We start from the raw sequence: 18579 nt of genomic DNA on the forward strand, positions 1-18579 counted from the left end.
CTCGACTAGCTATAGTGGCAGACTTCATGTCTTACTCCGGCCCTCCCTCTTATGTCTCGGCTAGTATTACGGCTTGGCCGGAGCCTCTCCCCTCACTTACTCAGAGCAATGATCGCTTTACTTGGATCGGTCATCCCTCAAGAGTTTTTTCCATTGCATCGGCTTGGGAGAACATACGCCCTAGAGGGCAAACCGTGCCTTGGCAATCCTTCATCCGGGACCATGCCCCCGCACCTCGTCACGCTTTTCATCTATAGCCGATCACATGGAATAGGCTGCCCACCTAGGTACTACTACTAAACTATAGCAGAATTGTACATGCTACTTGTGCGTTCTGTTCATGTAGACCAAACTCGATCGACCATCTTTTCTTTGGTTGCCGTTCCACCGGAAGTCGTGCTCTTTTTTGGGCAGCCAAGTGTAATCTTGCCCGGCACAATGGGTCATGGCGGGATAACTTATAATGGGCCATGAAGCACATTTACGCAGTGAGCTTTCACCAAAGTATTGCCCGCTTCGCCTTTGGAGCGTTATGCCACATTATATGGAAGGAAAGGAATCGCATCCTTTTTTGGAATCAATCTCTGTTTTTGCCGGCTATCAAGAAACACCTTGAGAAGGTGGTTAGAGATAAGGCACTCACGTATGAACATGTTGAAGATACCTCACGAAATCGGAGGATGCAAGCTAGTTGGGGCATCAATCGGTCTATTTTTTTGTGATCGGAGGTTTGTCCCAAGTTGCCTTTGGCCGATTATTTGGCCTTTCTTTTTGCTGCACTAGGGTTTCCACCCTTGCTTTTGAATCCACGATACCCTTGCACCCCTAGTGACATTGTCTAGTGTCACCACGAGTGCAGGCTCCCTTGTTGGTGTCGGATTTTGCCTTTGTAAAGCTGCGTTTGGTTAAAGTTAATACAATTCTTACATTTACCAAAAAAAAAAAAAAATTGATTGTTGAGTTGAGATGAGGTGGCACGTTGGCGTTGGCATAGTGTTCTTCACTCCTCGTTGGAGGAAATCTTTGAAAATACCGCCAAACCTTTTGTCTCTTCTTGATAGTCATTGATTGGTACGCCTTGGAATCGAGTCCAGTCAACGCCGCACACTTTCTCTTCAACCTCGCAACGTGAGAAGTTTTACCTTGTCCGAGTGACGTATGCAATGACGCCCAAAAGTTCCATCTTTTCCAAATAACAATTTGTCGTTTGTCCCGTGTACCCTTCGCAAATCGTCACGTTCTTCCACTGATTCCTCACTCCCAGTGCGTCCAACGTTCACCAGATTTCTGAGGAAGAAAGGAAAATGTCGAGCTCTCAGTGCTTTGAGAACCCACCGAACCTGAGCTCGACCTGTGGAGCAGGACGTGTTGAAGAGCTTGCAGGCCTAAAAACTTACGTCACTGGCCCTTCGGATTCCAAGCGTGCTGTTCTTCTCATCGCTGATGTTTTTGGTATTGACCCATTTCTGTGATTCTGATTTTGTGTTGTTTCTCTTAGTTGGGTCTTTGTCCTTCTTGTGCTTTTCGATTGGTCCGTGAAATTGCTGCCTGATTGATCGTTTGTTCATCTGTTTGTGCAGGGTATGAGGCTCCTAAGCTGAGGTATGGTGTGATTACTTGCATAGAATCTTTCTCCAGTTGTTCTATGTATATGTTGTTCTATAGTGCAGTCTTTTGAAGATTCTAAGCGAATCACTCTGTATTGTCCCTAGAGCGCACATTGGAAAGCTTTACCTTTCCGTTCACCTTTCACCTGTGGTGCTGAAGAGCATTACATAGCACATGAGGGTGAGGCCAATCCATTCTGGATGAGTGTGTTTGTTGCTTTTCTGTTCTAAGTTAAAACATCATCTGTTGAACTTCGTGGCATAGTTCAACTGACATTTGATAGACATTGCTTGATTCAACACGAGTTACAATTTCTTGTTCTAGTAGACTTTCGCTACTTACATGGCCTAGCTGTTTATATGATGCGGTTTCATGCTGAGATAGAGTGAGCCTTAGTTTCAAGACCAACATTATATAAGCTGGGATCGCCTTGTTAGCAGTCATGGCATTCTATGTTTTCACAAGATTGAAAATGATAAGAGTTACCTCTTCAAATCGTGATACTTATTTGTGGACTGCTTTCGTTGTGAAGGAAACTCGCAGATAAGGTTGCATCTGCAGGATTCTTGGTGGTTGTACCCGATTTCTTGTTCGGGGATCCCATTGATCTCAGTAATCCTAATTTTGACAGAGAAGCTTGGAGGAAAATTCATAGCACGGTGAGTTTTTCACTCCTTCAGGCTGTGAAAGTATTGAAGTACATTTAGAAGTGCAGCGGAAACAAGGGCTTTCCAATATGCAAACTTGATTTCTAGACTCATTTCACATGCAGTAACTTGCACTAGTAGCTACACCTGGTTGGAGTTTCTGGTCATTTGAAAGAATAAAACCTCATGAATTTTCATGTCACCAGTTTTTTAGTTGTCTTTTCGTTAACTGTTATTCCGTTAACCGTTACCTCATTTGCTTCTTTAGGATAAAGGGTATGAAGATGCGAAGCCAGTGATTTCAGCTCTTAAGAGTAAAGGCGTGTCTGCCATTGGGGCTGCAGGATTTTGTTGGGGAGGTGAAAATTTTCTGAATTCACTTATACAGTTTGCGGAGGTTATTGGCTTTAGCAATGAGGAGTTTGTTCTACGTTCACTACTGGAAAACTAGTTCTGTTCACTTGTAAAACAAAGTTCTTTCAAGTCGTTAAAAAGAGCTTGCCTATTCTTTTCAGGAAAGGTCCTAGTCAAATTAGCAGGCACTGAAGACATTCAAGCAGCAGTTATTCTGCACCCTGGTCGTATGACTGAAGATGAAATCGAAGGTATAGCTATGCCAGTGAACGTAGAACAAATTTAATATGCTCATGAATGATTAAGTTTGTGAATTCTGGAGAAGAGTCTACAAATGCAGCCAAGAGGGATGAAGAAACCCACTATACCAAGTCTGGTCAATTACAAGAAATCGGTAGCGCGATATTTGTCTGCTTTAGATGTGTTCCTTAAACTGAATCCTATTCGTCTGTTCTTTGTTCAGCCATCAAGATTCCAACTGCCATATTGGGAGCCGAGATTGACCATGCTTCCCCTCCCGAAGAACTCAAAAAGTTCGGGGAGATCATGTCGGCCAAAACTGAGGTAAGCATCTTGGGATGTTTTGTGCATTTGTTGCAAACAAATTGTCGGACAATGCACTCGTTTTTCCACATTCCTGTAAGCTCACTCTTAATGCGCTTCCCCTCTCCTGTTATTTCTACACATCACTAATTCAAAGACCCCGGTTTTGCAGTTTGAGAGTTATGTGAAAATATTCCCTAGCGTTAGCCATGGATGGAGTGTGAGGTACGATGATGACAACGAATTCGCTGTCAAGAGCGCCGAAGAGGCCCAAGAGGACACGTTGAAATGGTTTTTGAAGCATGTCAAGTGAAGAGAAGGCCTTTTAAACGGAATATAGTGAGGGAAGCAGTAGATGACTGCATTGTGTGAGATGAACATTTTGAGGATTAGACATCTGTTTTAAGCAGCGTATTGTACTCTGTCGCTTAAGAGAAATAAGATCGCGGTTTCGTCCCTCAAACTTTGAAGATTGAAAACATAACGTGTCGTGTCGAGTTGTATCATGCCAATTTGGATTTGTTCAATTCGATTGGAGGTGTTCACTGTCAACTAGACGAGGACCACAAGGGGAATAAAAAATAGCAGATGCTTTGTTCATCTTCCATTTTCATTTTAGGACATGTTCCACAATGCTATCCGCCTAAGTGGGCAATGTTTAGGTGATCTCGGGACCGCTCAATTTCAAATGCAACCGCTTAAATCATCTCCTTTTATCTATCGACGCGTGTCAAATTTTGAACAAAAGACTTTATTAAAGATACTTGATCTCGAAAGGAAAAGCAGATGGAAGTAAGGACATGGAGAAGAATCAATCATTCGAACTTCGTCAAAGAATTTTGAACAAAAGACAAGTTTGTGTTTGTTTGGTTCGGATTTGGGAAAGCAAAAGAAACAACTCAAGCCAATATGATAATGAATATGGCTTTCGGAAATCAAGCAATATACATTTTCCATTTGGATGGTATATATTTTCGTAATGCGCATAAATGATTTTCATGAAAGGATGCACATTTCTATCGGGTCAATAAGTGACGACTTCCTTGATATGGTTTTGCTTATTTCTGGAAGTGATTGTTTTTCAAATAGGTTGATTCCCGGCCTAAAACCATAAACCAATCCCGTGACTTCTAATTCCAAAAGATTTGAACCGAGAATGGAACCGGCTATAATTTTGGAGCCATCTGTTCTTGATCGGCAAGTTCCGTTCCGCTTCTCGATAGCCGATTCTCGGTTCCACTTGGAAATTGACCCTTTATTATACTACATACAAAGATCAAAGTTTCAATATTAAAATATAAATGCCTGCGTTATTTTACTGTAAAAACATATTTATGTCTAGTAGTAGAACTGGTGTTTTCAGCCCTGAAATCAAAAGCCGATTCGATTCTAAGTTTGCGAAATCGGGAACCAAACTGATCCGCCCAAGTTGAGCCGGAATGGTCCGCCCCCTATTCATTTCTAGTGTGTCTCACTCACCCATTTCCTCATTTCATGCCAACATAAGAGACACCCACATGCCTACTTTTTGTGGATCAAAATGAAGAAATTATTGGGCCCTAGAAAAGCATAATCTGATTTAGAAAGTGACATTAATTCGGACCACAACATGTTTTCATGACCAATCCGAACCACAAGGTTACACGGGAAAAGGAATCTTTAAAAATATCCTTTTAGACATCGCGACAGCACATCATGGAAAAGTCTATAATTTTCAGAAGGCAATCTTGGCGTGCCACCTGGAACCGCAGAATCACCGTTATATTACACGTACGACATTGCCTCCTGCAGACTCCTGTCGTCTTACATTCTAACCCTGCATTCTCTCACTTTCTCTGTCTCTTCTTCTTGGGGTCTCACGTCTCATTGCCTCTGTTCTTACCGCCAGAAGCACTCAGCGGTCGCATAACAGCGGCAAAATCCCAGATCATGTCAGGACCTCAATGCTGCGAGAACCCTCCAGCTCTGAACCCAGCCAGCGGGCAAGGCCATGTTGAGGAGCTGGGCGGACTCAAGAGCTACGTCTCTGGTTCCTCTGCCTCTAACCTCGCCATCGTCCTTGTCTGTGATGTGTTTGGTACTTGCCTAGTACTTCCTTTGAAACGATGAAGTTTGCATTTTGGGTTCATAGTCGGTGCTTCTGGTTCAATATGTAATCTGGGCCAGTGTTTTAGTTGCCATTTTGTCATAATAGCAGAGTTTCTCTTGGAATATAGTGAGACTATCTGACTCATGCTTGTGAAACAAGAGGCTATGTTTACGGAGTAGGGCTGTTTCTTCGAAGTTCATTGAGAGTTGATTCATGATGGCATGTGAATTATCAACTGGAGGTTACTGAATAGGAGCATAAAGAAGGAAAACCTCTTTTTGTGGTTTCATTTCTACTGGCAATCTGTTATTTGTCCTCTCATAGCTAATCACATGATTCGGTTGGTCGGGTTGATTTTGCAGGATATGAAGCTCCAAACTTGAGGTATGTACGATTCCCCTATAATTCTTTCTTGCTACTTGCTAGTTGAAATTTTTTTTATTCTTCTCAGACCATCTCCGTGTGTGCGCGATCGCGAGCGCGTTGGTGGAAGTGGTTATGCAAGAATCAAGACTTTCCTTCTCTTCTTTCTATTTTCTTGTAATTTTTCCTTTTTTTCTCTTTTCCAAACGCTTCACAGTTGACGTGGTTATTACTTTCCTCTAGCTTTATGCTCTAAAATTAACAAAATATTGCTATAGTCTAGAGAAGGTGATGATGTGTGTATTTCCCCTTATAACTAGATATCAGAGGAACTACATCGTTGGCAGCTTATTCAATATTGCAATTTGGTTGTTCTCTTATGAAGAAAATTCTCCAGGTCTGTGACTCTGGGCTCTCTCTTAAGCTAGTTCTTGAGATTCTCAAGAGTATTTTGGATAGTGTCTCTTAAAGAAGCTCTGGTATTTAGAATGTCCAACTGAGGGTGAGTCTTCTATGTCGACTTAAGTGTCTCAAGTGCATGAGCATGGAGATCTCTACCTCAAAAGCAAGACTTGCCCTGCAATTAGATATGTGTTATTCTTAGTATAATCGAACTGTTGTGAGTCGAGGACCTTCTGATCTTTCCATTTTGATGTAAGTGTACTGTATATGATGCCTTGGAATTTCCATATGGTGATAGATCTCTTCGACATTTTTCTAAGTTAACTTCAGGTTTGCCTGTCCCTTTAGTTAATTACCATATACCTCCTTCATTTTGCAAACAGGTTGTTAGGCACTCTTTTTTGTAGTCTTCACCGTTCTTCATTGTAAACCATGACTCCTTCTGGGGAATGAAATTAATGTTCGAGAGTTACCAGCTCCTGTCAAAATCTCAGAAGCTGAATAAATTTTCTACAAACTCCTAATTCATGGCATAAATCTTTTATTAAATCCTCTTATTAATCTTCGCAGGCATATACATTTGCCATACAGGTTTGTAAGCGCTGTAAGCTATAAATGTGTGTGTCGGATATGGTCATCTTTTGATTACCTCTTTCGTCACTCGATAATCAGCTGTTTATTCTCATGGATAGGAAGCTTGCTGACAAGGTCGCAGCCACTGGGTTTTATGTGGTTGTTCCTGACTTTCTCGGTGGGGATCCTTATGTACCTGAAAATGCCGAAAGGCCCATTATGGAATGGATAAAGGATCATGGAACTGTGAGTTCTCAATCTTTAATTTGTAGACACTCGGTAGTATTTTCCTTAGAAATTGCACTAGTATTATACATAAGTTGATCAAGAGTTGCCTATCTCAACAGGCTCACAGTTTTACCATTACTGATTAGTCGCTTAACCTACGACTTATATTATGCGTCCATCGGTAGTTGTGATTGCTGATGCCAAAAGAATTTTTTTGGCAGGATAAGGGATATGAAGATGCAAAGCGAATAATTGAAGCTGTGAAAGGCAAAGGTGCATCTGCAATTGGGGCTGCTGGCTTTTGTTGGGGAGGTGAGTAGCTTTGTTCTGAATGATTCTTTCAAAGATCTCTTTTCATGTCTTGGATATGATTTACAAGCTTGTAATATCGTGCAATGCTCATGGGATCTTCGTTTCTTCAGCTAAGGTTGTGGTTCAGCTGGCAAAGACAGGGGCCATCGATGCTGCTGTGTTATTGCATCCGTCATTAGTCTCGGTGGATGACATCCAGGGTATGTCATCTTTATTTTTGGTATTTTCATAAGCTCTTGGTTTGCATATTGTCAGTTCTTAAAGTAGCTGTAGGAGCCTACCTGCGTATATTGCATATGGCTTGCATGACGAAGACAAAGCATCTCTTGATGGCATGGAAAGTTGGAACATACACGTCGTATGACTGTACAGATATGACGATGTGCTCTGCTCTTTATAACCTCTGTGAAACAAACATTTTCACAGCCCACAAGCCACTAAAGATGTGGTGGTTTAGTTACCTCAGACGCATTTCCCGGACAACTATTGCAAGATGTGATGAGCCTACATTAACAAGACATCACTATAACTTGTCAGCTGCATCAGTTTTGCACCTTAAGAGTGGTGCAATTTTGCAGGGGTTAAGGCTCCAATAGCCATATTAGGAGCTGAGACAGACCATAGGTCACCACCGGAACTCCTGAAGCAGTTTGAAGAGATTCTGGCTGCCACACCCGAGGTGAGATTCGGATAATTCACCTATGGTTCTCGGGTTCATGAACTTCTGTTTACTTCCCAATTGGGAAGATTGATTTATGCAAGCCACGCAGAGAGTTTGCTTTGCCACATGGTAGTAGAGATTTTGCGTGAATATCTACTGTTTCACAGGTTGATGCACGAGTGAAGATATTTCCGAAAGTTTCCCATGGGTGGACTGTCAGGTACGATGTCGCCGATGAAGAAGCGGTTAAGCGTGCCGAGGAGGCGCATTCGGATATGCTAGAGTGGTTTGTGAAGTTTGTCAAGTGAGGGAAGTCTCTGGCATCCATTGAAACCCTACTCTTATGGCATGTGACAACTCGGGTAATGAAGTCGATGCTGTTTATTCTCTACATTCTGCGATTGCCAAGAAAATGGAGAAAGCTTAGATAGACGAAATAAAATCTCCATTCGAATTCTGTCATAAAGATTAGATAGACGAAATGGAATCTCTCTCGATCGACGCTTGTATTATATTTATGATGATTTGATAATGCTTGTGTGGGACTTAGGATGAATTCACTCTAAACTTGCCATTAAAGTCGAGAATTATATTTACAATGCATTGTGACCTCAAGGCATCTTCATTCAGCAAAAAGCTTTTAAAACTTTGGTTTTTGAGGTGGGTGCAAATTCAGTTTTGCTCGTCTTGTAGTTCAGTTGCTTGGCAACCGCACATTTAGAAGATTTTTATCAGTTGATTCAGAAAAATTATACGCCAAGTTTTGTCATGTTAGCAGAGCAATGAGTTGGCAAAGAAAAGTCGACATATTGCCGATGCATCGAGATTCATTGAATTCCCTCATTGCCTGGGCAAGAGACTTCGACGCTAATCAACGTAATCGATATCATGTAGCAAGCAGAATTGGGTTGATTGTTGTGCCCCCGTGGATCTATGAGGAGGCGCAACATGGTCATTAGGACTAGCCGCCGCCCTTTTTCACTCATCAATCACATTATTACCTAACTTGAGTCTTAGAATTACGTGGAATCAAAATCAAGTCATAACCTTCAATGCCACATTTCAAGCTTCAGAATTTGTAGATTTCAAAAGACAACACAAAATCATATGAATGCTTGACCTCGAGCCAGAAACTTCAATGGTACTTTATCATCCGAAGAAAGCAAAGTTGAAAAGAGGAAAAGGAACAGGAAAGGAAGAAACTAAACGAGTACTTGTAATTCCAGACAACGAGTCCAATAAAATGACACCTTCTCATGTCCAGTGATGATCAAGACTAGGTTGTAAGACATTAATTTCTCGGTTTGACTACAACTTTGAAGATAGAACATAATCTCTAGGCTAACATTAAGGAACTATTCTCTAGCAGCCCCTTAAATTTCAACGAACCGAGGTTCCTCAATCTTTCATTTTCATGTCACAGACTATAGCATTGGGACAACGATTTTCACGAAGACTCGGTAAGGGAGGGGATACCTTCGTATGGCTAACGTAGCAGAAGGTCATCCATTGCACTTTATTTTCCGTACACCGCCATGTTTTCTTCCTCGTAACAAACTAATCTGAAAATATACCGAAGTAACTGGCATTTGATGATGCAAGCCAAATCTTCTTTCATCGAGATAAAAAGTTGGCTACTTCCTACGTGCACACACAAAAGTTTATGCAGAATTTCGGGATGGTGATTTATTGTTAGCTGATGCGCTCAACATTTTAGCTGTGGATGCAGCATTTGGTGAGAAGCCTTTCTCAATCATCTCTCCAAGGATAAGCATTGCCTTCGCTTTCTGACCATCTTCAAGCAGTGCTCAGATAATAATGTTATACACTAAATCATTAGGAGAGCATCCCTTCTTGTTCATATTATGAAGTAGCTCGCAAGCTTCACGTATTTGGCCAGCTTTACAAAGTCCTTTTATCCTGGCACCGAGTGTCATGTTATTAGGTCGCAACCCTTTGGCATCCAATGAATTGAAGACGTTCCTTGCAGATCCAAGTTCCCCTGCCTCACACATGTCGTTAGTAAGGATGGTGCAGTGGATGATATTAACATTGCCGATGCCATCTTCCATTTGTTGAAACAATGCCATTGCCTTGTCGATTTGCTGATATTTGCAAAGGCCATCTAACATGATGGCATAAGTTCGTTGATTTATATGATTGCAAGCCAGCATTTTGTAAAAGAGCTGATGTGCAACCCTGGGGTTTCCAGTAAGGAAAAAACCATCCATGAGACAATGATAGGTGGCAACGTTAGGGACTAATCCCTTCTCCAACATTTCACGAAGGAGACTCATTGCCTTATCGACTCTTTTAACCCCAAAATATCCATTAATCAATGTGCTATATATAGGTCACCACATTAGGATTGCATTTCCTTGCAGTCATCAAACAAAATATAGTTGCAGCATCATCCATTTGATTTTGAAGGCAGTAGCCATTGATCAATGAGCTATAAGTAACTACATTTAGCTCAATATCCATCTCGATCAGCAAATCAAATATGCACCTCGCCTCATCAGTCATGCCCTGTTTGCAGAGTGCATCCAAGACAATACTGAAGGTTCGATTATCTGGCTTTGTTCCTCCCCGCAACATCTCGCTCAACAGGACTTGAGCCTCTTCCCACTGGCCACAACGGCATAGACCAAGGATGAAGGAGTTATAAGTGAAAACATCTGGGTGGATTCCATCATCAATCATTTCCTCTATCATGCCTTTGCTTGTTTCCATTCGCCTATGTAGGATAAGCCATGTACCAAGGTAGTGTAAGTGAAGATACCTGGCTGAATTCCCCAGTGAATCATGCAGTCAAAGAAGCCAAATGCCTTTGCCACCAGTCCTTCCTTGCAATAACCATCAATGATCGTCTTGTACGTGACCACATTTAGCTCGCAACCCCTTTCTTCCAAATTCCTTATAAACTGGACAGCTTTCGAAGTATCACCGGATCTGCACAATCCCTTTGTGATGATGCAGTACGTATATACATTGGCCATAAACCCTTTGCCCCACATTTCTTCTACCAAGGTCGAGGCTTGTGCGGTTTTGCCCTCTTCACAGAGCCCGTTGAGCAAAGCGTTCAAGGTCACCACATTAGGTTCAAGCCCAAGCTTGAACATTTTGGCCAAAACGGAAAATCCAAGATCAGACCTTTTCAAGCGGCAGAGGCAATTTATCAGAATATTGAGAACGAAAACGTGGCGAGACATGCCCATGGAATCCATTCGCTCGATTATGTGGATGGCGGTAGCATCATGCTTCATCCTCGCCGCAGCTCCCAAGAGTTGGACGAAACAGGGAGCCGAAGGCAAAGGGTTCAGCCGAATCATGATCTTGAAATAATGCAAAACATCGGCGGCTTTCGCCACTCCGCCATTTTTGCATAGGTTCATCACATATTCCAAAGCTTGTGAGCGATTCATGGAATCGCTCAATCGAGAAGTGGAGGGTGAAGTGCGAAAGTGACGGGAGGGATAGGAATTGACATTGCGAGGAAGAAGAAGAAGAGCGGATGCAAAGACATGATGATAGAGAGTGAGCTTACTACATAGTGGTCGAAGAAGAGGAGGAAGAGCAGAGGGATTCACCATTCTTCGCATCATTTCTTTTCACCAACTTCTCGCGGTTGCTTTCTCTCGTACGACAGTTTAAGATTTTAGAATAGTCCATATCTATCGCGTAAAATTTTGACATGATTTTCAATTAAGAGATCTTGAATTCAAATCTTCCCAAACCGAGCCCACGCGTGAAGGAAGTGTACGAAAGTCACAACATTTCTCGTGTTCTTTTTTCCTCCATTTTTTATTCTCCGATTTTTAGATTTCTTATATTACCCTTCACTTCTTTCATTCTTTAGCATGCATTTTTCAGATGACCACTCACTCCCCACCCTCCCCCGCCCCCCCCCTCCTCTTTTCTCACTGTGAGATCTTCTGAATTGTCCCTGCTTGCTCTGTCTTGCGCGTGCCTACTATACATAATCATACATTGTTTTCCTATGCATAATTACCGAATTATGCGCACACGAGCGGCCGGCGGTCGCCGCAGCAGGTGCCATGACATTAGGTGAATACTAAGGGACAATAGGGCCAATAAAAAATGGGACTATTTTCTTCTATTGAGGACACACATAAATGTTTTTCTTTTGCAGGTTCTGGAATTCTTGCGAGTAAATGGTGTCACACCCCAATTCTTACGAGAATAGGGCAATGACACGGCCATCCTTTCACTCAAAGGGTGCAGCCTCAAAATGTAATCTGTTTAACCTGATATCAATATATATATATATATATATATACACATACGTTAAGATATATCTAAAAAGGTCTTGCGGTTACTGATACAGAGCCTTCTATAAACCAATAAAAAGATACACGTAATCACCAAAAATTTTAGAAGCTCATCAGCTATACATACAACTTATACAAAAAAAATCCCCTATCAAAAGTCCCCCTCCTAACGAAGCGCTGTCCTACTTGTGCACCACTGAAGAACCTAAAAAACAAGTAAGATGAAAGGAGTGAGGTAACACGGCTCGATGAGTAATACATTTCTTCTAAGCGGATCGAACAATCACTATGCACCTTTATAAAAAAATAATATATTTCCAACAAATCTTTTTACATATAGGGTTATTAACACTAATAACTTACAATCATAGATCAACAATCAATGGTCAATCCATTGAGTAATTCCAAACCAAGTATCAATGGTTTATCCACTGATTAATCTAAATCAAAGCAAAAGACAATGGTCCACTCCATCGACTACTAGAATGCTCCATATCGGACTATGGTCACTTTTAGCGCCGTGACAAAGGCGGCCAAGTTTACCCCTCTTGGCTAGGTCTACCACCTATACCAGCCGGTGATACGGCCCGGAAGGACGTCCCGATAGTATGCATACCTCTCCCACTCAATGGGTTCTTAATATAGCGATATGAATATTGCACATAAAGCACAATCTCCAATAATACAATCAAAATAAGAACCATCTTATAACAACTCGGACAAACTCCACAATAGCATTTATCGACAAAATGCATTTCATAAACCGTATATATATATATATATATATATATATATATATATATATATATATAGCTTTCAGATATTCTCTTCGCAAAGCATTTATTCAAGGCATTTCGAATGATTTTCTTTCCAAAACTACTACAAACAATACCTTTCAAAGCTTTGTCAGTCAACGACAACATGTAGTAAAGGTTCGATCCAGTTATGCAAGAAATATGCTCTTTTCTCATTTCATAACATATCTAGTATTCTTTTTAGTCTCAAAACATGAGTTTACAAACTCAAAGAAGAAAAGTACTACTCACCCGATAAAGCCAAAATCTAACTACGAAGGTCACTCGAACCGACTCATCCGAATCCCTATCCAATATATAGAAAAACGGATCAAATCGAGTAACAAGTCATCCTAACATACGACTTAGCTAAACTACACTTATTTAGTGACAAAACAACGACTACGCGCTGTCGCGACCTTCAAAAAAATAAACGAGTTAATTTTTGGGCTAATGGATTATCGGGTTAATTAATTAACCTAACTCGGACTCTCCCAAGTCCATACCAAATCGCAACTTAAGGTTCAAATAATTAACATGCAACGTGTTTTAAATTTGGAGTCGCCACTAATCATTTTCGGTAGGTTGATTAGAAACCTAAATAAAATAGCGGGAGAAAACTATCTTATTTCCGCGAACCAGAGATTTTGAATTCGGGGATTTGGTTACGTCAGATTTCTCTAACGCCCTTTCGGTACCATTTTCATGAAAAATATTTGATTTGGCAATTTTGATGGATTTTACTTGAAATTCAAAGATGCAATTTTTTGGTTTTTTATCTTCTTTTTTATGAGAATGTAAAACATTGAACTTTGTGCGATATACACCATGGATGATTTAGGAAGAAAGAAAACGCAGCCAAGCACGAGTATTTACAGAAATAAATTAACATGTAATAATGCTAAAATTTGGAACACGTAGCATGTCTAAAATAAACAACCAAATGTTCAAACCAAACGATTACATTTTTGTAGATCGAGATGGAAAGGATTACCTTCTATTACACAAAATCTTACTCACATACACGTTATAGTTCCCTTCAAGATCTCGGAGTTGGAAGAACGCGGCTGTCGTCGAAAATGGCAAGCAATGGCGTTGTTGGGTGGCGAGAGGCGAAATATGTGTCGGAACTCGTCGAAGATGATGCTCGACTAAAACTCTTTTCTTTACTCTCGAATTTTCTCTTCTGATTTTTCTCAAGAACTCTCTTTTTCCTCTCTAAAAATTCCTCTCAAAAACTCTCTCAAAACTCTCTCAATTCTCTTCCACTCCCCCCCTCAAATTTTCTCTCTAAAATTCTTCTCAAGAGCTCTCTAAATTCTCTATCACCAAAATTCTCCTCCTCTTTTATAGGCAAAGTTCTCCATCCTTCATTCTTCATCTTCACTTCTTCACCTTCCATTTTCATCTTCTCTTCTTCATCTTCATTTCTTCACCTTCCATTTTCATCTTCCCTTCTTCATATTCATCTTCTCTTCTTCATCTTCCCTTCACCATCTTCCTTTCATTATCTTCTCTTCTTTATCTTCTCTTCATCACCTTCCCTTCATCATCTTCCCTTCTTCATCTTCTCTTGGTATTTGCAATGCAGTCCCTGAAGTTTCAAGTATTTGCAATACGGTCCACGAAGTTTTAAGTATTTGCAATACAGTCCCTGAAGCTTCAAATCTTCTCGGTGTATTTTTCCATCCCGTGCCTAGTCTAGACGCATGCTAAATTAAGTGTTCTGCTTGCCCAATTATATGCCAATGCAATGTACGCTAAAAATAAATATGTGAGATGATTTTTATTTAGAACTAAAATTAGTTCTAATTTTTATGCAAAAAATAGATTAGTCAAAATTTAGGCGTCAACAGCTGCCCCTCTTTGAGTGGAGGCTCGTAGAGGTTCCGCTCAAAGACAAAATTGAATCCTAAATTTTGACAGTGCAAATTATGGATGAACTTTTTGGCGGGAGTTTTAATCCCATTTTTATGAAGTGATGCATGATATGCAAGACTGTAAATAACATGTGCTAAAACTTCTCCTCCTCTCTTTTTGTTAAAGAAACCCGCACATGGATCGCATACGAGAATACATGTTTTATCAAATACCTCGTAAGCTGACGATTCCCTTAATTTCCAAGTTTCTTGCAAACACGAGGACCTTAAGGTATTTGGCCTATCCGTTATCAGAGACTTCTCCCTAATGCGAGACAGCGCAAGATATGTGTGACCTTCGAGATCACAAGAGCTACGTCATTGTGAATCAAAAGAAGTGGGATCAAGTTCACAAGAGCTACGTCGTTGTGAGTTGATTAAATGTCGAAATCGTCGGTGCATATGTCTTCACGATTCGATAAAGGGGAACCAAAATCATAAGAGCTACGTCATTATGATTTGGTTTGGATCAAAACCATGGGTGCTTATGTCTTCATGATTTGATAAAGGAGCCGAAAATCATAAGAGCTATGTCATTATGAGCCGACTAAAGGTCAAGATCACCGGTGCATACGTCTTCGTGATGCGAGACCGAAATCATAAGAACTACGTCGTTATGATTTGATAAGATGTCAAGATCGCCGGTGCATATGTCTTCACGTCGATAGAAGAGGCATATTGCTCGAATTGAACAATATTTGATAGGAGTACCATCGAATGGAATCGATAAGTACAAAGGGGCATATTGCTCGAATTGAATCATAACAACTATCATCGAAGAGTTGTTAATTTGAAAAGGGGTTCGGAAAACTTACCCGGGTTCTCCAAACGATTAATCAAGGAACGAAGCAGATTGCTCGTATCGTACTTGGTAGACATTTGCCAGCAAAACTTGCTCATTCAATAATCCTTGGATGAATTTCGAGACCTTGGGAGGGAACTCGAACATCGGGAATGTATTACCTATCATAGAATGTCAGAGGTAACACACACAAACATATTCAACAATGAGTATAATGCAATCACTCATACTATGGTTCATGCATAACCATTCTATCAAGTTTACATTACCAATTTTGTCCGGGGAGGTTCTCACATTACGAATACCTCGAATGTGAGCTGAATGGGGGGACTTCGGTCCGAAAAGGGCTTTCTCTCACTCTCGAGAAAAGCTATTTATCCTGTCTGCAGGATTTAAGAGAAATCACTCAATCTTTCCATCATCGCATTCGATAAGGATCCAAGTAATCTCGCAATTGATACGACCGAGCCGATCCGGGAGGTCTTGATTAGGACCGTAATGAGAGCTAGGTCAAAGGTTTACAAAGGGGACTCTAGTTGAGTCAAGGTTGCTGAAATGAATTTCTTCATCATCTGCTCCAGATTTACAAGTCAAGAGCCCCGCAAAAATGAGAGAGAAATAATCTTGCTCAAACTTCTTCGAGTGATGCTTAAAATCATTTAACTCTACGTTAACTCAAGTGCCCTAATCGAAGAGACTTTGGAGGGTTATAACGTAGGCTAGGATTGGGGACCGAGGAACGAAAAGGCTCGTTTTGGCTCGAAATTAAATGAGAAGGGGCTTGACGTTGGTGATCATCGTCGACTAGTCACCGATCTTGGTCTTGGAAATGTCTTGTAAAGAATACCATCATTGAATGAGGGATGGTAGTTTTCTCTACGAAAATTACACTTTGCAAACTGATTTCTTGGGGAGTCTTCTTCACAACAAGTGTCTGTCGGGGATTTGCAAGAGACACAATGCAAACATGTACATGGAATTTACAACTTAACATGCAAAAATATACATTCAAAATTCAGAAGTATTTTACAAATGAATGTGCATTGGCCTTACTTTTGGTAGGCACTTTGCTTTTCCTATGCTTGAAATTTTCATATGAGATCAGTCTTTGCTTTTCTTACTCCCGACTCTCATTTTTTTTTTTTTTTTTCGAGAAGAGATTTCTTTTCCTTTTTTTTTAGAGCTCTTCGACATCTCTTTATTTTTTTTTTTTTTTTTTTCGAGAGCGGGCCCTTCTCCTTTAAGCTGAGTTTGCTTCTCCTTTTTTTTTACAATCCCATGATTTTGAACCGGGAATTACAACAAACATAAACATTTACAAAGAAAAATTGTGTAAACATAAAAAATCTAGCATACAAGAAATGAGTCCATTCGGGAATTCTCTATTGACCCGACCATCTCCAATTCTAATCCTTGGGAAAATGCTATCTTCGTCTTTGGAATGAGCAAATGATCACCAACGGGGGTTTAAGAAATGAATTTGCGAGGCTCAAGTGGGCTATGCAAAGAATGAAGTGTATAGGATAGAGAAGTGAATGCTCTTCATCATCCTAAGGCACTTGAATTAAAATTCGAGTATAAATGCAAAGAAACACCCGAAGATTAATGTTAGTCCGAGCAAGAAAATTTCTAACCATTTACCTCGTGTTTTCTGCTGGAATTAACTCGTCTGGACTCCGGTGTGGGGTGGTTCTTGCGACGGGGTGAAGAAATGAAACCACCGCTCAAAAGGGGTAATCAATGGATAACCTGTAGTGTTTAAGATAGAGAAATGAACGCCTCCGTCACTTCGGTTATCGTACCTTTCGCGAGAAAACTCTTTACCTCGGGGAATGCGGAATTTTGCCACCGTTCATCTCGCTTGAAAAAATTGGACGTGTTTGGGAAATGATTGCCTTTCATCATTCTGTCATGCCTCATTCCATACATTTGATGTATCTTATGTAGTTCATGTTCCTTATTCAGAGTTGGTAAATTAAATATGAGGAACAGTCATGCACAAACTATGCAATGTATGAGTGTTTTTGAGCATATAAAATGTAGCAACTTTTTATCTTGGTGCAAGCACGTAAGAAAATTCTTAGGGGCGTAGATCGTGAGTTGCCCCTGCTCATGCAAATGAGTTGCAAAACTTTATTGTCTACTTCGAGACATGAGATTGTCAAAGGCTTCAAAAATTTCTCAGTTCATTAATTTTAAAGAGAAGGGATACTTCCCTATCTGGAAAGGCGATGACCCTCGTAAAAATCAAAAGGGAAAGCGTCAATGTACGTTCTCACGTTCTAAACGAGTTGAAACGATACCGCTTTACCCTTGTACGTATTCCTTGCAAACTCTGAATTGAAAAGATCAATTCATCCGGATCGGATTGTATGTCCGGGATGTTATCTCTCCGGGTTACGTAACCATCTTGGCTGAGTTTCAATCGGCACCGAATCGCGAAGCAAAAAAGTTTTTATTAATCTTTGTACATTGATGCCAAATCTCGGGATCGAACCCGAGATGCCTCGGACCATTGTCATTCCCCCAACCACTAGGCTTTGGTGATGTTGGCGTCCATGGTTGGTTCGCTTTTTGCTATATTGTTCTCAAAACAGTTGGCAATCCCCTGTCGAGAATAAAATAAGCATAATTTAGAGTTTGAAATGACTGAGAGCCAATTGGGACGATACGGAGTTACCCATCTTTGAGCCCGCTTGGCCTTTTACTCGTATTCTCCCAAGTAAGGCTATTCGAAATTTCTCTTTACGGGCGTTCGGAGGCGTCGTCCACAAATTGATTTGCTACGGGCCTAGCTTAGTAAGGAACTTACGCATTTGACAAGAGAGGAGAAAATTCGTCTTTTAACTCTAGGCAAATTCTAGACAGTTAGAAAGTAAAAAAAAAAAAAATTCCACGTAGGGGAACTATACATGGAATTAAAGGAGTATTCAAGCGAGATTGGTTCCACCTCTCTTGCTGGCCACTTCAACGATCAACCGATTCTGTCTTG

The 18579-nt window shown here is 40.7% G+C and overlaps 3 protein-coding genes and 1 pseudogene across 3 annotated transcripts in view; 2 read left to right on the forward strand and 2 right to left on the reverse strand.

The window, feature by feature from the left end:
• LOC115728660 (disease resistance protein L6-like) overlaps nucleotides 1-18579 on the reverse strand; it is a 344958-nt gene that overhangs the window by 202585 nt on the left and 123794 nt on the right. The gene's annotated exons all lie outside the window — the stretch shown is intronic.
• Nucleotides 1150-3752, forward strand: LOC125313743 (endo-1,3;1,4-beta-D-glucanase-like). The gene is made up of 7 exons (XM_048273712.1): nucleotides 1150-1452; nucleotides 1581-1602; nucleotides 2141-2267; nucleotides 2524-2614; nucleotides 2771-2860; nucleotides 3073-3173; nucleotides 3325-3752. Exons 1-7 carry the CDS (start codon nucleotides 1305-1307, stop codon nucleotides 3463-3465), a joined length of 720 nt encoding a protein of 239 aa, XP_048129669.1. The 5' UTR covers nucleotides 1150-1304; the 3' UTR covers nucleotides 3466-3752.
• Nucleotides 4881-8171, forward strand: LOC125313744 (endo-1,3;1,4-beta-D-glucanase-like). Its single transcript, XM_048273725.1, has 7 exons — nucleotides 4881-5229; nucleotides 5604-5625; nucleotides 6699-6825; nucleotides 7029-7119; nucleotides 7230-7319; nucleotides 7698-7798; nucleotides 7948-8171. Exons 1-7 carry the CDS (start codon nucleotides 5082-5084, stop codon nucleotides 8086-8088), a joined length of 720 nt encoding a protein of 239 aa, XP_048129682.1. The 5' UTR covers nucleotides 4881-5081; the 3' UTR covers nucleotides 8089-8171.
• Nucleotides 9500-11385, reverse strand: LOC125313668 (annotated as a pseudogene).

The sequence above is a fragment of the Rhodamnia argentea genome, chromosome 1, assembly GCF_020921035.1.
Source record: "Rhodamnia argentea isolate NSW1041297 chromosome 1, ASM2092103v1, whole genome shotgun sequence".
NCBI lineage: Eukaryota > Viridiplantae > Streptophyta > Magnoliopsida > Myrtales > Myrtaceae > Rhodamnia > Rhodamnia argentea.